The sequence below is a fragment of the Pelodiscus sinensis genome, chromosome 1 (assembly GCF_049634645.1).
Source record: "Pelodiscus sinensis isolate JC-2024 chromosome 1, ASM4963464v1, whole genome shotgun sequence".
Classification (NCBI taxonomy): domain Eukaryota; kingdom Metazoa; phylum Chordata; order Testudines; family Trionychidae; genus Pelodiscus; species Pelodiscus sinensis.
This window is the reverse complement of record NC_134711.1, coordinates 548,774-570,877: the sequence shown is the minus strand read 5'-3', so window position 1 is coordinate 570,877 and position 22,104 is coordinate 548,774. Positions and strand designations below refer to the sequence as shown.

The 22,104-nt window shown below is 60.8% G+C and overlaps 1 protein-coding gene and 1 long non-coding RNA gene across 3 annotated transcripts; one reads left to right on the top strand and one right to left on the bottom strand.

Moving 5' to 3' along the window:
- Positions 1-529: 529 nt before the first annotated feature.
- Positions 530-13,307, top strand: ARF5 (ARF GTPase 5). The gene is made up of 7 exons (XM_075924207.1): positions 530-691; positions 5,351-5,431; positions 7,457-7,566; positions 8,489-8,560; positions 9,225-9,350; positions 10,658-10,744; positions 10,886-13,307. Exons 1-6 carry the CDS (start codon positions 625-627, stop codon positions 10,742-10,744), a joined length of 543 nt encoding a protein of 180 aa, XP_075780322.1. The 5' UTR covers positions 530-624; the 3' UTR covers positions 10,886-13,307.
- Positions 13,308-17,759: 4,452 nt separating this feature from the next.
- Positions 17,760-22,056, bottom strand: LOC142827881 (uncharacterized). 2 transcript variants are annotated; one of them, XR_012902675.1, is made up of 3 exons: positions 21,992-22,056; positions 19,662-19,850; positions 17,760-17,885 (listed from the first exon to the last, which is right to left on the bottom strand). It is a non-coding gene; the product is annotated as an uncharacterized LOC142827881 (long non-coding RNA). The 2 variants fall into 2 exon arrangements; XR_012902676.1 differs by lacking the exon at positions 17,760-17,885 and adding an exon at positions 17,999-18,132.
- Positions 22,057-22,104: the final 48 nt, after the last annotated feature.

Sequence of the window (22,104 nt, the reverse complement as noted above, 5' to 3'; positions counted from 1 at the left end):
GGGCGGGGCTCTGATGCGAGGGAGCCTATGACAGGGTGGACGGGGCTCTGACGGGGCGGGGCTAAGACTCGGGAGGAGGCTCTGTGGGGGCGGCTCTGCCAGGAGGCGGGGCTACGGCGGGCGGGGCGGGGCTGTGCCAGGGGCGGGGCGGGGCTAAGACTCGGGAGGAGGCTCTGTGGGGGCGGCTCTGCCAGGAGGCGGGGCTACGGCGGGCGGGGCGGGGCTGTGCCAGGGGCGGGGCTAAGACTCGCTAGGGAGCTCTGTGGGGGGGGGAATCTGCCAGGAGGCGGGGCTAAGGCTCGTTGGGGGGCTCTGTGGGGGGGGAATCTGCCAGGAGGCGGGGCTAAGGCTCGGTGGGGGGCTCTGCCGAGGGCGGGGCTAAGGCTCGTTGGGGGGGCTCTGCCGAGGGCAGGGCTACGGCGGGCGGGGGCGGGGCTAAGACTCGCTAGGGAGCTCTGGGGGCGGGGATCTGCCAGGAGGCGGGGCTAAGGCTCGGTGGGGGGGCTCTGCCGAGGGCGGGGCTACAGCGGGCGGGGGCGGGGCCCTGCCAGGGGGCGGGGCCAGGCTGCTCGCAGCGGCGGTGTCGGCAGGCTCGGGGCGCAGCGCGGCTCCCGCTCCCCAGCCATGGGCCTCACGGTCTCCGCCATCTTCTCGCGGATCTTCGGCAAGAAGCAGATGCGGATCCTCATGGGTGAGGCCGCGTCCCCCCCTCCCACCCCCGGGGGGGCCCTACGGGCGGGGGGGGGGACGCAGGGCCGGGGGGGCCCAACGGGCAGGGGGGGGGACGCAGGGCCGGGGGGGCCCTACGGGCCGGGGGGGGACGCAGGGCCGGGGGGGCCCTACGGGCAGGGGGGGGGGGGACGCAGGGCCGGGGGGGCCCAACGGGCAGGGGGGGGGACGCAGGGCCGGGGGGGCCCTACGGGCCGGGGGGGGACGCAGGGCCGGGGGGGCCCAACGGGCAGGGGGGGGGGGATGCAGGGCTCTGGAGAATGGGGAGGGCTGTGTTCCCGGGGGGCAGTGGGGTTGGGTTGCGGGACTGGGGGGGGCAGGGCGATATGGGGAGAGGGGCGGGATGCAGGGCTCTGGAGAATGGGGAGGGCTGTGTTCCCGGGGGGCAGTGGGGTTGGGTTGCGGGACTGGGGGGGGCAGGGCGATATGGGGAGAGGGGCGGGATGCAGGGCGGGGGGATGCAGGGCTCTGGAGAATGGGGAGGGCTGTGTTCCCGGGGGGCAGTGGGGTTGGGTTGCGGGGCTGGGGGGGGCAGGGCGATATGGGGAGAGGGGTGGGATGCAGGGCGGGGGGGTGCAGGGCTCTGGAGAATGGGGAGGGCTGTGTTCCCGGGGGGCAGTGGGGTTGGGTTGCGGGACTGGGGGGGGCAGGGCGATATGGGGGGAGGGGCGGGATGCAGGGTGGGGGGGGATGCAGGGCTCTGGAGAATGGGGAGGGCTGTGTTCCCGGGGGGCAGTGGGGTTGGGTTGCGGGACTGGGGGGGGCAGGGCGATATGGGGAGAGGGGCGGGATGCAGGGCGGGGGGATGCAGGGCTCTGGAGAATGGGGAGGGCTGTGTTCCCGGGGGGCAGTGGGGTTGGGTTGCGGGGCTGGGGGGGGCAGGGCGATATGGGGAGAGGGGTGGGATGCAGGGCGGGGGGGTGCAGGGCTCTGGAGAATGGGGAGGGCTGTGTTCCCGGGGGGCAGTGGGGTTGGGTTGCGGGACTGGGGGGGGCAGGGCGATATGGGGGGAGGGGCGGGATGCAGGGTGGGGGGGGATGCAGGGCTCTGGAGAATGGGGAGGGCTGTGTTCCTGGGGGGCAGTGGGGTTGGGTTGCGGGACTGGGGGGGGCAGGGCGATATGGGGAGAGGGGCGGGATGCAGGGCGGGGGGGTGCAGGGCTCTGGAGAATGGGGAGGGCTGTGTTCCCGGGGGGCAGTGGGGTTGGGTTGCGGGGCTGGGGGGGGCAGGGCGATATGGGGAGAGGGGCGGGATGCAGGGCGGGGGGGTGCAGGGCTCTGGAGAATGGGGAGGGCTGTGTTCCCGGGGGGCAGTGGGGTTGGGTTGCGGGACTGGGGGGGGCAGGGCGATATGGGGGGAGGGGCGGGATGCAGGGTGGGGGGGGATGCAGGGCTCTGGAGAATGGGGAGGGCTGTGTTCCTTGGGGGCAGTGGGGTTGGGTTGCGGGACTGGGGGGGCAGGGCGATATGGGGAGAGGGGTGGGATGCAGGGCGGGGGGGTGCAGGGCTCTGGAGAATGGGGAGGGCTGTGTTCCCGGGGGGCAGTGGGGTTGGGTTGCGGGACTGGGGGGGGCAGGGCGATATGGGGGGAGGGGCGGGATGCAGGGCGGGGGGGTGCAGGGCTCTGGAGAATGGGGAGGGCTGTGTTCCCGGGGGGCAGTGGGGTTGGGTTGCGGGGCTGGGGGGGGCAGGGCGATATGGGGGGAGGGGCGGGATGCAGGGCGGGGGGGTGCAGGGCTCTGGAGAATGGGGAGGGCTGTGTTCCTGGGGGGCAGTGGGGTTGGGTTGCGGGACTGGGGGGGGGCAGGGCGATATGGGGAGAGGGGCGGGATGCAGGGCGGGGGGGTGCAGGGCTCTGGAGAATGGGGAGGGCTGTGTTCCTGGGGGGCAGTGGGGTTGGGTTGCGGGACTGGGGGGGCAGGGCGATATGGGGAGAGGGGTGGGATGCAGGGCGGGGGGGTGCAGGGCTCTGGAGAATGGGGAGGGCTGTGTTCCTGGGGGGCAGTGGGGTTGGGTTGCAGGACTGGGGGGGTGTTAACCCCCCTGTGCGCTCAGTTCCTCCATCCCAAGGTAGGTCAGTACTTTGACGGTGGGAGTGGAGGCGCTGGGCCGTCGGGGCTGGCAGCCTGGAGCAGTGGTGGGGCAGTCGGCTCTACCCTGGCGCTGCCAGCAGCTGCCCTTATCCCAGAGCATCGGGGAGGGCAGCCATTGCCTGGTGGAGACGTGCCCTGCAGAGCTGAGCGGCCCTGCCGAGCCAGAGCACCTGCTCTTCCTGCATTGTCCAGCTGCCTCTTGCCCTCTGCCAGGAGGGGCTGGGCTCACGACTGGCCCGTCCCCCCCCCAGTTTGAGACCCATGCGAGTGAGGGGTCCTGTGCCTCCCCCACCCGTTGGTTTCTGCAGGTTTAGAGAGCACACCTCAAGGAGAGGCCAGTGACTCGCTGGGCAATGAGGATCGTAGGCGCAGGCTCCCTCCATGTCCCCCAGGCATAGGCTCCCTCTGCAGACGGCAACAGGGTTTGAGCTTGTTGTTTGCTGGGTGTGAAGAGCTCTTGGTGACAGAGAGGCCAGAATTGTGTCCCTGAACCAGGGGGGAGGAGGTAGCCGAGCCAACAGCCCTGGCCTAGGAGAGGGGCTTGAACCCGGTAGCCATCAGGCCAGTCTCTCCGAAACGCAGTTCGGATTGGGCACCGGAGCGCCTCCTGACCCCGTGGCAGCTGGACGCTCCAGCCAGCGGATGCTTGCGCTGTGGCGGGGTGCGCGCTCTCGTGCCAGAGATGGGGTCCGAGCCACTCAGCAGGGTCAGCGGGGCCGGTGCCTTCAGCGGGTGCCCCAGGCTAGCGCAATTGACGCCTCGTGGGGAGGGAAGTGCCCCGAGATCCAGGCTGCGCGGGGGACCGAGGCTGGCTGTGGTCCGCTCGGCTCGCCTGGCTTTGACTTGGCGACGGCAGCTCTGGCTCGCTTTGCAGTGCACGGCGTGAGCAGGGGGCTGTTAACCCTGCCAGCTTGGAGCAGGGGGTTTACAGAGCCTGGTGGAGGAGGGGATCTATCCGCCCAGTTGCAGGGCAAATAAGTAAGAATGGCAGATTTGGAGGGGGGTGGGTTCTGCAAGATAGGGTGACGCCCCTTCTTATTGAGCAGAAGCTCCTGGCTGTTGGACAGGCACGTTCCTGGAGTGCTCCAGGTCCAGCCCATCTGTGCAAGCTCCTTTCCACCTCCATGCACCCTATTTCTGATTGGGGGGTGGGTGCTCAGTCTCCGTGAGCCAATCAAGGGCCAGCCAGGCAGGGCCTCTTGTGCTTGTAGTTTGGTGAGGGAGACAAACTGGCCTGGGCGCTGCTTCCGGGAGTCACAGAACAGCTGTCGGACTCGTGCCTTGCCAGCGTGTTCGATAGCTTGTTCCCGGTACCCTGAGCTAGTCCGCTCCTCGGGCAGCGTCCTTCTGGGCCATCCTTGTAAAGTCTGGGACTCGGATGTGGGTCCGACCAAGCAGAGGAGAAAAGGGAAACCGAATTCCCACAGATCCCTGTCCTCTGCTGTTCTGTAAAAAGCACCTTGTCTTTTTGGGTGGGGAGACTCTGGTCTGAACTGTCTGGATGCTCCCGTGTTCTGCCCCACGCCGGACTCTGCTGTTCACTGGCTATGGCTTGTGGAGCTGGGGCTTGAGGGGTATCTGCTCTAGGGATGTTAAATATCGAGTAATTGACTATTTGATTAGTCAGTAGGACGCCTCTGTCTTTTAGCTCTAGGTCTGTTGCTACACTTGAAAGGCAAAAGCGCCGTGTGGAGCCCAGGGTCAGCGGGGGACTCTCCTGATGACCCCGGGCTCCGCCGCTTTGAAACGCCTCATGCAGCCTGGGGACACCCCAGCTGGCCGGGCTGCATGAGGTGTTTCAAAGCAGTAGCGCCACATGGAGCCCGGGATCTGGCCCCAGACTCCACACAGCACTGCTGCTTTGAAATACCCCCTCCTCTTCTCTCCTCTTCCCCCCCCCCCCCCCCGCTGCCTCTTTCTGATAGAGGCAGCAAAGGGGGGGAAGCGACTAGTCGACTAGGCTGTCGACTACTCATTGGTGATAGGGATGTACAGAGCTGGCCCACCTCGGCAATTCCTGCCCTGGGCATCTGGGCACTGGAGGGAGCAGAATGTTTGGGAATCTCGCCCGATTCTCCCCTCAGAGCTGATCACCGCAGAGCGCTCTGGGGAGCAGGCGCTTGGAGCTCTGCCCCACAGCGGGCGGGTGTGCTTGGTCTTCTCTGGGCTATCTCAGGCTTGGAAGGCCCCAAAAGGCCGGGGGGGGGGGGGAGTTTCATACTAGGCAGACCTCTTGCGTGAATGGATGCGCCGTGGCAGCCCTGCGGTAGGCTGTGCACAAGGGGGCGTGGGTGGGTTTGTCTGGTTAGAACGGTTCTGTCTGAGCCCCGGGGCGCATGCACGTGGCTCTTAGAGTGGTTAGCGTTGTTCTGCAGCACCTCCTGGAAAGAGGGGGTGCTGTTTGCTATTTGCTGGGGTGGGCATGCTCCTGGGGGACACGTGGGGGTGGGGGCTGCAGGCAGGAGCCGTGTGCCTGTCTGCACCCCCCTGCTGGGAAGTGATCATTCCCCCTCTGTCTCGCCGTTTCAGTCGGACTGGACGCTGCTGGTAAAACCACCATCCTGTACAAGCTGAAGCTGGGCGAGATCGTCACCACCATCCCCACCATCGGTAAGTGGCGAAAAGCCGCGCCCTGTGTCTGGTCTGCCTCTGCCAGCAGGAGGGGGGAGTGTGCCCAGGTTTGCAAGCTCTGTGAAGCGACCCCCATCTCGGGCTGGCAGTGGGGCTGTGCTTCCAGGCGGCTCCCCTGGTGCTAGCAGGGCGGTGTTGGTGAGCGGTGGCTGTGTTGTGGCATTGTTATGCAGTGGTTTTTCGGGATGGGAGCTGGACAGGATGGCTCCTGTTGCGTCGCTGGAGGGGCCTTTAAACGGCAGTGCAGCTTGTGTGACTTGCTGGGCTTCGGCCGCACCTGACGAGGTACCACGGCTCCCCAGAGTCTCCTCCGCTTGCAGGGCTAGACTTCCCCAGCCGCGATCCTTGTACCAGCCCGGCCCGAGGAGCCTGCTAACACAGGGTCATCCCGATGCGTGTGCACCCATCCAGCCTGCACCACTGTCTGTGTTCCTAGCCCCCTGGCTGGGTGTCTCAGCCCTGCTCCCGACGCACACAGCATGCGAGGGGCTGGTCTGATGGCTCGCGTGGCTGCGGCAGAAGAAAGAGGCTTCCTGTCAGTTCAGCTCTGCGGTGTTTATCTCGCATGTTGTCTGTGACGCCGGTGTAGCAAGCGAGGGACTTGCCTGGGCCAGGCACAGCCGAGGCAGATGCTGTGCAAACGCCCCCACATGCCTGTCAGTAGAGCTCCTTTCTCTGCCGCTACCGTCCTGGGCTCCTTGCCAAGCTCTGCTGCTTTTCCTCTCCTGCCCCAGCCCTAGGCTCCCCGGGCACGGCTTTTCCGATGCCCCTGGTCCCAATGCCCTGCCCCCGCCTGTTCCATTCCCTGCCCCCACATCCCTTGCTATTGTCACGGGGCTTGTAAGTCGAGAGCTGACACCTACGCAGAGGAGCCAGTAGCTGATGGTTCGTGTTAGCAGAGCAGATTGGGTTGCTGGGACGGACCCTTGTCACGTTGAAAGGCTCGCTCTGGCGCTGTACACGTCGTCTGACCTTGATTTGGCCTTCGCCGCGATGTAGCCAAACTTGTATTTGTCAGGCGTGCGTAGCCCTGCTGCCTGCGGTACAGGTGTGTGTGTGTGTGTGTGTGTGTGAATAAAAAGGGGTAATAGGAGTATTTTGATTATGGGAAATGGACTAGAGTAAAGCTGAGTGGCAGTTCCCTTCCGGTCATTCCAGTCTGAGACGTAGTGGGGTAAAAATGCCTCCCTCTTGTCCCTCGTGACATCAGTATAGTCGTGAAGGTTTTTCGTCTTCCTCTGTAGCATGGGGCACGGATCACTTGCTGGAGGATTCTCTGCATCTTGGGATCCTTAAACCATTTGAGGACTTCAATATCTGAGGGAGAGGGTTATTCCAGGAGTGGGTGGGTGAGATTCTGTGGCCTGCACTGTGCAGGGGGTCAGACTAGATGATCGTAATGGTCCCTTCTGACCTTAGTCTATGAGTGTGTATTCAGACTCGTCTGCTTGCTTGAGACACAAAGTAGGTGGATGTGCTTTGCGCGCTGCTGGGCAGAACGACTTGGCAAGCTCAAGGCTGGCTAAGCCGGAGTTTGCCACGCAGAATTCCCTGCTAGCAGGCAAGCATGAGCTGGAAGGCACCCCGGCTTGGCCCTCCCAGCCTAGGCGAGCTGACAGCTAGCGGCTGGGAAGCAGTGTGCTGAGGGAGCCGGCCGTACGGGTGGAGGTGTGTAATCCCATGGCATAGCTGCATTGCACAGTGGATGGCTATGCGCTCTGGGGGGGCTAGTCCATTTCCCCTCCCCCACACGGAGAAGGATGCTGCACTGCATCTGATCTTGCTTGACGCCCCTCCGCGGTGCCTGCCACCCCATGAATCCTCCCCCCAAGCTCATGCACCCCCCCCCCCCATCCTCTTGTGGTGTCTGCGCTGGCGGTGGCTGGTACTTCCTGTTGGGGCCTGCCAATTTTCAGGCTGCCACGGCGAGGAGCCATCTTCAGCAGCGGCTCGCGTGTGTTCCTACTGACACCCGGTCTCCTCTCGCTCCTGCCGCCCTCACAGGCTTCAACGTCGAGACCGTGGAATACAAGAACATCTGCTTCACCGTGTGGGACGTGGGCGGCCAGGACAAGATCCGGCCCCTGTGGAGACACTACTTCCAGAACACGCAGGTGGGCGGCGCGGCACAGCCGCTGGGAGGGGGACCTCTGGGCAGGCGGGATTGTTGTACAGGGATCCACTGAGCCTCTCCAGATTGGAATAGGACGTAGCCACGGCTTCCACGGCAAAGAACCTGGTGGACCTAGTCCCGTGGGCACTGCTCCTGCCCTCCCCTGGTCACAGCAGCTTTGGCCTTCCCAGCATTTCTTGGCTGCCCACTGACCCGGGGTGTTAAATTGCGTAGAGTCAACAAATTGACTGGTCGATGGAGTTTCCATCGATAAGGGAGAAACCGCAGGGCCACAGCAGGTTTGCTCCCGGCTCGAGGAGCTATAACCCCACTGCGGCTCTGCCTTTAAATCTATTAGGAAGTGCTAGGCTCTTCATGCTTTTAAAAGGCTGGAGTGCAGCGGGGAGGGAGGGGAACAGGCATGAGCCGGGACAGCTGATTCCTGGCTCTCACCCGTGCCTCTGCCTCCCCTGCAACCCACAGAGATGGTGCTTTTAAGCCGGCTCCCCCCAGCACCGGCTCCTGCTCCCCTACCCTTGCTGCCGCTCTCTGATGGAGGCAGCAAGGGGAGAATCAACTAGCCGAGTTCCTTTTTGATTACCCGATAGGCCTATGCTTGCCGGCCAGTTGCTTACATCCCTACCACCGACCCCTTCCTGTGGGGGTAGCAAGGTCACGTAGGGGGGAGATGGCTAAAGATTCTGCAACGGGGGCTTTGGGAAAGTACCCCAGGGCATTCCCTGCCCCCGCGAGGAAGTGGCGGGGGGAGAGGCGGGGTTTGCTCGGCCCGAAGAAGCACGCCAGCCCTAGTTGCTGACTTGGAGAACGGCTTTGGAGAAGAGATGGGGGTGGGCAGGGCTTGTTCCTTATAGTGGGCCCCGGCAGTGGCACGGTGCCAACGGGCTGGTGTGTCTCTTTCCTAGGGGCTCATATTTGTTGTGGACAGCAATGACCGAGAGCGAGTGCAGGAGTCTGCGGATGAGCTACAGAAGATGGTGAGCGGGGAGTGTGGCTTGGAGCGAGACACCAGGCATTCAGCCCTGGGGAGGGCAGGTGGAGCATACAAGTGCGATGGGATCTTCCTGGTGGGAAGGCCTAGCGGCCGAGGGGTAATAGGACATGGATCTAGGGCGCCTGAGGCTCTCTAGAGCCCTGAGTCAGAGTCCTATCTGGAGCAGGAGCTCCAAACGAACAGGAAGCTTGCGTATCCCCAAGCTTAGACGCCTAGATGCTATTGCAGCAGACACGCCTGCATTCAGAGGTCACCTATGCAGGCCTGGAGATCCCTGGTGCTGGGAGTGAATTGAACGTTACTGCTTCCTCGCCGGCGGGGGTGCCCAGTGGTCTACCTTGGGAGTTGAGAAATGAAGTCCGTGTCCCTCCCGCCCCCCCCCCCGCCCGGAGCTCACTGCTCCGATTGTCCGGACAGTCGCGAGGGCGGGAGGGAGGCAGGCTTTGGGTTGCCCCCATTGTAACCGCTGGGGCGCTGAGAAGGGCCTTGCCTGGGGTCTTCCAGGGAGTCGATGGTAGCGGTGGGAATGGAACTAGATTTTTGGAGTCCCGGATCGGTACCTGCGACTGGCCCTAGGAGCCAGCTGGTTTCCCGGGCTGCCTTCCCGCTCCGCCCGGGCTGAGCTGGCTCGGCCTCCCCTCTTGCAGCTGCAGGAGGACGAGCTGCGGGACGCGGTCTTGCTGGTGTTTGCTAACAAGCAGGACATGCCCAACGCCATGGCGGTGAGCGAGCTGACGGACAAGCTGGGCCTGCAGACGCTGCGCAGCAGAACCGTGAGTGTGGCTGGGGACGGTGGGAGAGACGGTGGGCTGCCTGCTCCGTTCCGACCAGCGCTCCAGGGCTCAGCCCCCTGAGCTGTGAAGCTGGCGCAGGGCTGCGGGCCGAGGCCTGGAGTGCGGGTCTCCTGCAGGATTGGGAGGCGCCGTGGCAGAGGGGGTGTGCATGGAGTTTGCACTGTGCCTGGCCCGGTCTCTCTCGGCACCGAGCTGGGGGTTTCCCAGCAATTGTCTCGTTGGGCTGGAGAGACCTGGAGACCTTGCTCGCTGACGAGGACGTGCTCCTGCGTGGATACAAATGTCTGCCTGTGGGTAGACGTCGGTATTCGTGATTGGCAGGGCTCTACTCCCGACAGAGAAGAGCGTGATTCCCACCGCTCCTGGGCGCCAGCGCCCTGCCCTGGCAGCCCCTCCCAGCAGTGCGACTGTACCACCCACACGCTCATGGTCGCCTGTCTGGGGTCGTACAGTACCAGTGGCGGCAGCAGTGGGGTGGTACAGCTGCATGGCGGGGAGGAGTTGCTGGCGCAGGCTGCTGGCTCCCAGGAGCAACAGGGCCACGTTCCCCGGTTGGGTGCGTCATGTCCTGGAAGCGGAGCCCAGTGGCTCAGCGGACACGGACAGATCTCCCCGAGTAGACCTTTGTATCCGCGCGGGGCTGTGGATACGCAGCGGCTGTGTCTAGACTGGCAAGTTTTTCCGCAAAAGCAGCTGCCTTTGTGGAAAAACTTGCCAGCTGTCTACACTGGCCGCTTGAATTTCTGCAAGAACACTGACGATCTCATGTAAGAAATCAGTGCTTCTTGCGGAAATACTAGGCTGCTCCCATTCGGGCAAAAGTCCTTTTGCGCAAAAGGGCCGGTGCAGACAGCTCCGATTTGTTTTGCGGAAAAAAGCCCCGATTGCGAAAATGGCCATCGGGGTTTTTTTGCGGAAAAGTGCGTCTAGATTGGCACGGACACTTTTCCGCAAAAAGCACTTTTGTGGAAAAGCGTCCGTGCCAATCTAGACGCTCTTTTCCACAAATGCTTTTAACGGAAAACTTTTCCGTTAAAAGCATTTGCAGAAAATCATGCCAGTGTAGACGTAGCCTGTGTTACAAACTAGCCCAGCAGCCCTCCTGTCCCAAGTGCACGAGGGTGGAGTCATGATCCCCATGTCACAGGTGGGGAAACTGAGGCACCCCCCATTACACCACACGCTGCAGCGCTCTCAGGCTCCTGGCCCACCAAATGCCACCTCCGAGTATTAACTGCTCTGTCTTGCCTGCTGCCTGATTCCCTTCCTTTCCCTTGGTTTTTCAGTGGTACGTGCAAGCAACTTGTGCCACGCAGGGCACTGGTCTCTACGACGGACTGGACTGGCTATCGCATGAGCTCTCCAAGCGCTAGGTGGGTGGCCAGGCGGCCCACAGACCAGACGAGCATCGTGCCCACCTGGGATCGCCCTTCTGGGTTTAGTTAGTTTTTTGGCTTTGTTTTTTTCTCCCCACTGTGACCTCGTCTTCAATGATCTGTGTGTTTATCTGGTAGAACTTGAACCTTGAGGACTTTTCAGGCAGCTCCGCTAGTGCCCGGACAGCACTTTCCTGCTAGCCATCCCACCCCGAGTGCATGTGTTCTCGTTGCGTGGAGCCTGGGCCGGGTCCCCGTGGGGCCCGTTGGAAGGAAGGGAAGTGGTGTTCGCTGGGGCGGGCTATGTTCCAGATACCTCCACCGGCAGCTTGGGAGAGATGCCGCAGGGAACAGCCTCGGCCGTCCCAGCCCTGCAGAATGGAACCGTTCCTCCTTTTTGTCCTTCCACGAACTTTATAATTGTTCCTCTGGGGGCGGGTGGGGGGCTGGGCCGGGCTGGGACTCTGATTGTCATGTGCTATTGTATATTGAGTAATAAAAACTCCACCAGTTTGTATCCGACGCCCTCTCTCGGTCTCGCCGGCAGGCAATCCCGGCCTTCGTGGGAGAGTTGGGGTCACTAAGGAGGCGAAGAGGGGGAGCTGCAGGGACACACTGGGCTGTAGAGTGTCAGGCTAGGGTCCCCGGTGTGCTGTGCACCTGGCACTGGCGTGAAAAGGGGTTGGGTGCATTGCGCTGGTATCTGGCCGCTCTGAATACGGAGCCTGGCTCCTGGGTGCTCTGCACAGCAGTGTTGGTATCGGCTGTTGCTCCCAGTGTGCCGGGGGCACTGGGACCTGCAGGATGAGACTGGGCATAGGCAGCCAGCTGCTCCAGATGTGGAAGGAGCTGGTGGGATCTGGTTACGCAGCAAGCAGCCTGTTGTCCCATGCGTGGCAGCTGGACTCAGCCGATCCTCTGGATGAAGGCTGAAAGTAATGTAGATTTCCAGAAAGCCTTTCACAAGGTCCCTCGCCAAAGGAAGTTGTCATGGGATAAGAGGGACGGTCCCTCCATGGATTGAGAACTGGTTAAAAGACAGGAAACAACGGGTAGGAATAAATGCTCAGTTTTTTGAGTGGAGAGAGCTAACTAGTGGGGTCCCCCAAGGGTCTGTCCTGGGGCCCATCCTGTTCAACTAATTTATAAATGATCTAGAGAAAGGGGTGTGATGCTGCCTCGGGGTTTCCTTGACTCCTGTCCCCCTCCCCCCCCCCAGTGGCATGAACAGACTCCGCCAGCCAGTAGACAAGAGGGGGTTTATTGCTTCTCCATGGATGCAGCACAGCACAGATGTCATCTAGTTACAGGGCCAGGACTAGGATGGCTCAGACCCCCTTGAGATGGGGGAGCCTGGGCCCCTAAATCCCAGCCCCTTGCTTAGGCTGCTTCCTCCATGATACCAGACAAAAACTGACTCACCTCCAGCCCTGCCCCCCAGACAGGAGTTGGACCCTGCCTTCCTCCTTTTGTGTTTCTCCCTGGGAGGCGACCGGTCAGACAGGTTGTGAGACCCTTGCCTAGTGACTCATCCGCTGTCCTGTTGGGCCGTGCTACAAACAGCCGCCAGTGGAGGTCCCCCACTGCCCAAGCCCAGCAACCAGCAAGGCACCCCCATAGCACACTGGGTTATAGAGCAGACCGCATGCCCCCACTGCGTTGCAAGGGGTAAACAGGGAGGTGGCAAAATTTGCAGATGATCCCAAACTGCTCAGGGTAGTTAAGAGCACAGCAGACTGCGAAGAGCTTCAAAAAGACCTCACCAAACTGATTTGGCAACAATATGGCAAATGAAATTTAATGTTAATAAATGTAAAGTAATGTACATTGGAAAAAAGAATCCCGCCTAGACATCCTATATGATGGGGCCTAATTTAGCTACAGCTACTCGAGAGAGATCGTGGAGTCATGGTGGAGAGTTCTCTGAAAGCATCCACTCAGTGCGCAGCAGCAGGCAAAAAAGCAAATAGGATGTTAGGAGTCATTAAAAAAGGGATAGAGAATAAGACAGGATCTCTTATTGCCTCAATATAAAACCTCGCTCCTAGACTCTGCCCCCCAGCCAAGTGGCCGTCTCTGCCTCCCTTCCTTTGTCTTTCCCCCAGGAAGAGTTTTGCTAACTGCTCTGGCTGGGGATTGCACATCACTGCACAGGGGAACCCTGGGGTACAGAACAGACAGCCCCCCCCCCCACTACGTCACCACTCCGCATGACACGCACTAGGGTCACCAAATGGAATCAATAAGGAAGTTTTTTGTGTCTCAGTCCAAAGTCAACCTGTGGAACTCCTTGCCTGTGGATGTTGTAAAGACCAGGTGTGACGTAGTGGGGGTACTTGCTGGGCTGTGGTGACCCCTGCTGTCTGGAGCAAGACCCAGCAGGGAAAACCTCATTATGCAAAGCTAATGCCAAACTTGTTGAACCAGTGGCCAGACACCCCCCATGGAGAGGAACAAAGGAAGGTGGAAGGCTGCCCTGGCTGGGGGGCAGGGCTGGAAGTTAGTGAGTTGGTGGCTGGCTGTCTGTGAGGATGGAGGAGACAGCCTAGGGAGAGGAGCTGGAGTTTAGGGGCCCAGTCTCCCCCCAACTCAAGGGGGCCTGAGGCATCCTAGCCCAGCTCTGTGACCAGATTACATCTGTGCTGTGCTGTATCCTGGAGAGGCAATAAACTTCCTCTATTCCACCGGCTGGTGCAGTCTGTTTGTGCCATTTCGGGGTGCAGGAGACGGGGAACCCCCAACGCGCCGTCACACCAGGACTATAGCAGGGTTAAAAAAATAACTAGATAAATGCATGGAGGGTAGGTCCATCAATGGCGATTAGCCAGGATGGGTAGGACTGGTGTCTATAGCTTCTCTTTGTCAGGGGCTGGAAATGGATGACAGGGGAGGGGTCACATGATGATTTCTTGTTTTTTTCATTCCCTCTGGTGCTCGTGGCATTGGCCACTGTGGGCAGACAGGACACTGGGCTAGATGGACCTTTGGTCTGACCCACTACGGCCGTTCTTATGTCCTATCACAGCCCCCGGGCGGGTGGAGGGGGGCATTGTGATACATCAGTACCTATAAGAAATGTAAGTGTGGGGTGGAGTGCAGGGGGCTCGGGGTAGAGGGTTGGGGTGCGTGGGGAGGCTCGGCACAGATTTGAGGGGTGTGGGGGGAGCCGCCGTGCTGCCCAGCCGCTGGATCCCCCTCACCCTAACGTGCAACCCCTCTGCATGTTGCGCCTCCATCAGGTCGCCCTTGAGCACCACCAGGAAGCAGAGCCTGCCCTCCGGCCAACCCAGATGCTGAAACAGGCCCTGGCCTCTGAGGTGGCGGAGCTGGTCTTCGGGCTGGAGCAGGGCGTCCGGCCCCCTCTGCAGCTCCCAAGCCCTGTGGCACTGAACTGGCCACGCACAAGTCCCAGGGCTGCAGCTGCCAGGGCCCTGTAGGAAGCACGAACTCCCCGCTGCAGAGCTCGGCTGGCGGTGGCGCCTTCTCGGTCGCGTGGGGGCACGCAGTGGCTCAGCAGCGCCTCCACGGCCAGGCCCGGAGCCGCCATGCCTGAGCCTGGGGAGGCTGCGGCGCCTGATCCCGCCCGGCCTGCGCAAGGTCCCGTCGCTATGGCGACTCTGCTAGGCCCCCTCCATCCCAGGGCCGATGGAGCAGGTGCTGCGCAAGCAGGAAAGGGCCCCTCTGGCTCACGCCAGGCGACCTGCGCCCCGCCGGGAGCCGTCAGCCAGCAGCACCGGGCTCCTCGCCCCACCCGCAGAGCCGGCACGCGCAGCTGCCTGGTCCCACAAGTTGTCCAGGGCGGTGGGGCTGGAGCCTGGGTGGGCTGTGGCTGCATGGCCCAAAGTGGCAGCAGCATCCAGATCCCCACCCTCAACCGGCCAATCTCTCACTGGGCCCCCCTGACTGACTTTCGCCTGTGTGCGAGGCCTGCCCTTGTCTCCACGGAGCGATGTCCTGTCGTCCGACGCTGGGGCGCGCGTGTGGCCTGCCCCATCCCACTCTGGTAGCAGCTGGCCCATGGTACCTGATCTGCGATGGCTGATCAATGTCCAGTGGCCGCCTTTTGGGGTTGACGGGTCCTTTGTCCCAGGGCCAGGCCTGGTGCTCAGTTATTGTGTGGTGTGGAGCCCTGCTGTGCAGATGCAACATGCGCACTCTAGGAACTCAAGTATATTTGCAAATGTAGTTTAGCACATGTAGTGCACACACCCCAATTTCGTAAGAGAAATAACAAAAAATATAAAACATCTTATTACAAAGACACCTTCTCTAAAAGCGCCGAAAGACTAAAAATAAGAACAAAATGCACCAAAAAGTCAAAAATAAAGTTTTAAGCGAGCGATGTAGGCAAAAGATTGGATGGCGAAGTACGATTCAAAGCGGTCACTAACTGTTAGCCAGCCAATCGTTCTGCCAGCAGGCCAGGAGCTGCGCTGCACGGATCCCGGCGGGCTGCCTGCAGGAGCTGGCGGGGGGGGCCGAGAACTGTGCAGCATGGCACGGAGCCAAGCGGGCCACCTCCAGGAACTGGCAGGGGCGACCGTATTGGCGTGTGCGCAGGAGCGGCAAGTTGAAAGTCCCATGCCAGACAGACAAGCACGGTGGGCGCTTAATAGAAAGATTGTGCATCTGTATTTCGTACCCTGTGCTCACCCCATTCCCTCTAGGACAACCCGAGGGGTTAGCCACCGTCTTCCCCCGCACCTGCACCTGTCCCGTCATCACCAGTGGCCTCATGCTGGCACCTCCCAGGGACTCCGTCTCCTCCTCCCACCGCCCCTAGGCTGGGATGCCTCCTACCGCCTGTCACGCTGACGTTCCGTTTGATCCATCGGGGACGCTTCCCTTTCTCCTTCTTTGTATTTCCTCCCCTTACTCATGGTGAAGTGTCTTTTTCCTACAGGTCAGGCTATCCGCTATCTCAGCTTATTCTCATACGCGTCAGTGCGTTACCATGGGCCCTTTGTGGTTCTCTGTCACGTTTGCTATTTCTGTCCTACCCAGATATTCAGTGTGGTCTGAACCAGCTGGTTCGGGTTTACCTACGTCATGGTGGGCCTGCTGAGTGTTAGGGGATTCCTGGAAGCCCCTATGCTGTGGAAAGTCCCTCTGTCTTACCACCGTCTGTCTGGGGAAAGGGCCTGAACCCATCTGAGCGAACTGCTCTCTGGGTGAAAGGCCCTAGACAAAACTCCTAACTTTGCCTTCGCTCAGCATACAGGATGTGGCCTGTTAGTCTCTTGTGCTGCAGGCAACCTGCCAATGTAAACCTATTGTAACTTCTTACCATAAACATGTGGCTACGTCTACACAGGCATGATCTTGTGCAAAAACTCTTCCAGAAGAGAGTGTCTACGCTGGCATGTGTGTTTGTGCACGAGCATCCGTGCCAGTGTAGACGCTCTCTTGCGCAAGAAAGCTCTGGTGGCCATTTTAACCATCGGGCTTTCTTGAGCAAGACATTCATGTTGCCTGTCTACACTGGCCTCTTGCACGAGAACAGTTGCGCAAAAGGGCTTATTCCTGAGCGGGGGCCTCGGAGTTCTTGCGCAAGAAGCCCTGATTTCACACATTAGAACGTCAGTGGACTTGCGCAAGAACTCGCGGCCAGTGTAGACCGGCAGCAAGCTTTTGTGCAAAAGTAGTCGCTTTTGCGCAAGATCGCGCCAATGTAGACACAGCTGTGGTCAAAACCACATCTCTAGGCAGGCAGGCAGGCAGGCTAGCCCTATAGCCCGCCCTGAGAATTGAGCAATTTCTATTTGGTAACTTAAAAACAGATGGGGAGGGGGGCAGTGCTAACTCTAGGCACCCTGGCTTGAAAATTCTGGCACATCCCCATCGCGTGGGGGGAGGTGGGTGCTAAATTTGCCTCCTTCATCCCAGCAACTGCCCTCCATCATACCCCACCCGCTAGGGTAACAGCTGCCTCCCAGTTATGCTGCCCAAGCCCCTTGCTCTGCTTCTTGCCTGTCAGGTACATCCTGGGGAAGGGGGAAGGGAAGTGGAGCATGGCACATGTCTTCTGCCTCGCCAGGCCATCAGAGAGCTCTGCCAGGGTCCCGTGGGGGACGTGGGCTGGCCATGTGACTGTCTGGTGTCACATAGTCACGACTGGGGATGGGCCGTCCGTTCTCAACAGAGCTGCGGGGAGAGGGCGTACCCTCGCCCACAGCTGGACAAGGCTCCGTCAGGTGCAAGGGAGAGGGGAACTTGGAGTTTGCCTGTCTTCCTGCTGTGCCTAGGGAGGGAAGAGGGCTTTTCCTTTCACCCTCCCGCGTCCCTGGTTCTCACACAGACGGAGCCACATGACCAGAAACGGCAACGCAGGCAACGCAGTGTTTAGCGGGGCTAGCTTCCGGCAATTGTCCTTTGCCCCCAATGTAGATAGAGCTATTCTCAGCTAATGCCTTGGCCAATCATTTTCCTGCACTTTAACTAACCAAACCTATCGTATTGTTATATAATTCGCTCACCAGCTATATCCCACCACCTTCCATGAACTTACAGCTAGCAGATTTCTGTATACATCAGACAGGAACCAGACTGAGACCATGCAGTGTAACAATAGAAATGTGAGGACCCCCAGGCAAAATAAGAGTTTTAGAACCACAGCTATGGTAAGTGAGTGCATGCCAGCCAGAGAACTAGCACGCTAGGTTTTCTTTAAATGGTCTAGGACAGTGATTCCCAACCTTTTTCGCATGGAGGAACCCTTAAAATAATTTTTCATATCCTGAGGAACCCCTACCTATGAAAATATTTGCTTGGGCAGAAAAAGTTCACAGCGGGGAGCACAATTCAATTACTGCTAAATTATTGTCAAGAAAATGTACTTGTGAAGAGCTGTTCTATATATATGTCAGCTTACATTTAAGAAAAAATTATTTATTTATTCCACGATTTCTCGCGGAACCCCTGACGATGGTCTGCAGAACCCCACGGTTCCGCGGAACCCTGGTTGGGAAACACTGGTCTTGGGTCTTTACCTGGAGGTGTTCGATTGGATCGTCGCCTTAGCAGCCTAATAGGATCTTATTTCAGCGTGACTGCTGTGGGGGAAATCTCGCTCCCCTGGGGTACAGAGCCCCAGAAGGGTCTGAGGCTGGAAGTCAAATCAGTGAGGCAGGAGAGAAACCTAGAAGGAAAACTTTATTATGCATCCATGCAGGCTGACAGCAGAGCAATAGCAGTCAGCCCCGAGAGACAGGTTCAGGGGTCCTTTATACAGGATGCTCAGACAGTTTAGTTGTTTGTTTTCTTTAACATATCAAAGTCTCAGCAGAAGTACTCGGAGACCTTTCTGTTCACACCAGGAGTGCTAGAAGTAAGTTTTACAGTACAAAGCCACATCAGAACTTGAGTGGAGAAGTCTACAAGGCAAACTGTGACAAAGATAAGGGTTTACATGACAAATTGTGACAGACTAGGAGTATCCATGAACTTGAGAGAGGCATTGGAAGGGTCTTGATTAGAGCTAATTTGATTTCTCTCTGTTACAGGGAGAGAGGCCTGGAAAACTTTTAACCCTTACAGCAGTTTTCTTTTAGGCTATGTCTAGACTGCAAGCCTCTTTCGAAAGAGAGCGTCTAGACTGCACGTTGAACTTTCGAAAAAGTGGCTTGCTTTTTCGAAAGAAAGCATCCAGTGAGTCTGGATGCTCTCTTTCGAAGAAGCCCTATTTACATTGAAGAACGCCTTCTTTCGAAAGAGGAACTTTCGAAAGAAGGCGTTCTTCCTTGTGAAATGAGGTTTACCGCCATCGAAAGAAAAGCCGCGTTCTTTCGATTTAATTTCGAAAGAACGCGGCTTGAGTCTGGACGCAGGGGAAGTTTTTTCGAAAAAACTCCTGAGTCTGGACACAGCCTTAGAGAGTTTTGATTTCTGCACAGTCCCTCTTAGACACAATTGGAGTTATTTGATTTTTCTCCCACACTGGTGTGGAGTGTGAGGGTGCGGCTGTACTCTTCCCAGTTTAGGGCTGCGCCGGCTGCTTCGTCAAAGAGTAAGGCCTTAGCCAAAGAACAAGGCCTCAGATGGTCCCCAGGAGACAAGGCCCCTATGCAGGGGGGCTTGTAGCTTTGATCCTTCGTCTTGTGCCGCTGTAACTAGTTAAGTGATCAGAATACAGTTCAGTTCTCTACAGGCCGGCCTGAGTATCTATCTCCTAACAGACGCCTCCCGCTGGGGATGGGCCGAGTGGGTCAAATCAGTGTAACAGCCGAGCCAGAGAACACGGCAGCTGTGGGATCCGGGCAGCCCCTTGTGTGGCCCACGCAGTGAGCAAAACCTCTCCTGGCTGCCTGACTTGGTGATGACAATCGTGCTCAGGGGTGGGCAATAATTTTTGCAGGGGGGCCACTTAATGAATTTTGGGAGGTAGTCCGGAGCAGGCTCCACCCCCGGAAGAGGCGGGGCCTCGGGCAGAAAAGGTGGGGCTTGGAACTAGCCTCCCCCCCACCTGGGTTGTCTGGAGCTCGAGGCTTTGAATTAAAAACACAGCGAAGGGCTCGCGGCTCCCAGCCCTGCTGCCGCCGTGCTGCCCGGCAGCCGCCTGGGATTGCTGCGGCTGGTTAAAGGGCTTGCAGCTCTTACCAGGGTAGCACCACAACCGGAAACTGGGAGCCATTTAAATAGGATCTGGCTGCCTGGGCCACTGCCTAGAAATTCGATCTGAGCAGCAGGCGACAAATAGAAACCAGCCAGCTGCAGTGGGCGGGTTGGATCTCTCCCCCGGACCGCATCTGGCCCAGCCCTGGTTTTGCGGCTCGCTAGCCTGGGTTGCCCATCGCTGATGTAGCCGGAGTGTCCATTGCGCAGCTTGGCCAGCAGAGCCTTAGACACAGCAGTGGGAGGGACCCCCCTTGCAGAGCACCCCAGGGCAGTGGTGTAAACTCAGGTGCTAGTCACTCACTAGCAGCGAGGGGGGAACGGTGACGGGTGCAGCGGGCTTGGTTCTGAGCCGTGGTGGAGGCAGCCTGGCGAGCGTTCTCCAAGCAGGCATGTTTGAAGGCCTCTGACATGCCCCGGTGCGGATGCGGCAAGTCCCTTCTCCTCTCAGTGACTGAAATGTGTCCCCCAGACAGAACCTCCTCGGGCGCTGCTGCTTGGATCACAACAGACACACTCAGCGTTCCCCGGCAGCTGCCTTCCCTCGCGCCGGGCCAGTGGGGGCTGCAGGGAGCAGGGGTGACGGGGAGCTGAGGCGAAGGCTGGCGGCCGCTGGCTCGCCTGCACGCGCCGTTTCCTAGTCTCCACGCCAGCACTTGGGGAGGGGGACGGGCGTGTCCCAGGCCCACCGGGTAGTTGGATCCCGTCGCAAGGCGGCTCGCTGCTGCGGATGCTTTCCCCCTGCGGCCCTCCGCCTGAGACCGGCGGGAAGGGGCCAGGGTGGAGAGAGGGACTCCTGGCTGAAAATGCTTTTCCTCCGGCTGCGGTGAGCGAGCCGGGGCTGCCCCATGGGGCTGGTTTCCAGTGCGAGCAGCCCTCTGGCACAATGGGCCTCTGTGTGGCTGAGACAGGATGGCAGGTGAAAGGCAATAAATACGCAGAGCCCGGCTGTGTCTACACGGCAGCCACATGCCCGCAGCTGGCCCTGGTCAGGCGCAGGCGGCTTGGGCTGGCAGCTGCAGTGTAGACCTGGCCCTGCAGCCCTGCCTGCCTGCGTGCGGTCCCTGTACCCAGCCCTGCATCTTCCCTGCAGGTTTACAGCCCGGGCACCTGGCTCAGGTGTTTCGTGGCTGTGTAGACGTCCCCTCGGGGAGCGGTAACCCCTGGGGAAAAGACGGGAGATTGGGCAGCTCCAGGGCAGCCCCTGCTTGCCATGCGGCCGCCGCCCCAAGACTAACGCAGTGGCAGGGTGCCAGGGGGTGCTGACGCACGCGATCGCAGGGCGAGGAGGTGCCAGATTGGGGGTGGAGGGACCCGCCGGTCTGGGGGCACACGGGCAAGGCGAGGGGGAGGAGGAAGGCGAGGGCCCTGCAGGGGCAGAGCAGGCAGGGCCCCAGCTCACAAGACACGCAGGAGGGGGCGGTGACAGGGGAGCTGGAGCTGTGAGGGGCTCAGCAGAGGCGTCCCCACCTGCAGGTTATTCCACGATAGACCTCGGTCAGGGGGGTTCTCGGCCCGGCTAGGGCTGGCGGCGGCAGGGACGGGCGAAGGCGCTGAAGTTGCGTGAAATTTCCACCCTCCGCGGAGGCGCTCTTGTGCAGCCCCCGGGCTCTCGCTGCTGGGGGGCCCATGAGGAGGAGAGGGTCGTGGGTGATGCCGGGGGGGCCACGGGGAGGAGAGGGTTGTGGGTGATGCCAGGGGGGCCACGGGGAGGAGAAGGCCGTGGGTGATGCCGGGGGGGGGGGAGGAGAGGGCCATGGGTGATGCCGGGGGGCCCACGGGGAGGAGAGGGTTGTGGGTGATGCTGGGGGGGGCCACGGGGAGGAGAGGGTTGTGGGTGATGCCGGGCAGGCCACGGGGAAGAGAGGCCCATGGGTGATGCTGGGGGGGGCCACGGGGAGGAGAGGGCCGTGGGTGATGCTGGGGGGGGCCACGGGGAGGAGAGGCCCATGGGTGATGCTGGGAGGGGCCACGGGGAGGAGAGGGTTGTGGGTGATGCCGGGTGGGCCACGGGGAGGAGAGGGCCATGGGTGATGCTGGGGGGCCACGGGGAGGAGAGGGTTGTGGGTGATGCCGGTGGGGCCACGGGGAGGAGAGGCCCGTGGGTGATGCTGGGGGGGCCACGGGGAGGAGAGGCCCGTGGGTGATGCTGGGGGGGCCACGGGGAGGAGAGGCCCGTGGGTGATGCTGTGGGGGCCACGGGGAGGAGAGGCCCGTGGGTGATGCTGGGGGGCCCACGGGGAGGAGAGGGCCGTGCGTGGTGCATGGACAGTGCCTGGCCCTACAGGACTCCGAGGCACGTGAGAGGCAGTGATGAAGTTTTAAAAGGCTCTTGCTGCTGCTTCCCTCTCCCCACCCTGGGGAGCAGGCGCGGGAGCAGCAGTGACCTCCGACTGGCTGCCTCCCTCCCCCAGGGGGTGGCCAGACCCAGGGAGCTCCTGACCCAGATAAAAGGGGGGGTCGAAACGTGCCCCCCGTTTACCCCGATTGCGAGAACCCGTCGCCGGGGCGCTGGGTGCCGGGGGGACCTGGAGGTCTGGCCGCTTGCAGGGATGTGGCGCGGGGAGCTCGGGGTGCGGGGGGGTCCCCAGGGGAAGGGGGCGGGTCTGGGATCCGGAGAGGTGCCCGTCGTACCTGTCCCCACGCTGGCCCAGGTGACGGACACTCCCTAGGAGCGGTAGGGCCCAGCCCACTGCCAGGCAGGACGGGCAGCGTCTCACCAGCTGCCGTGACGTAAGCTGCGTGTC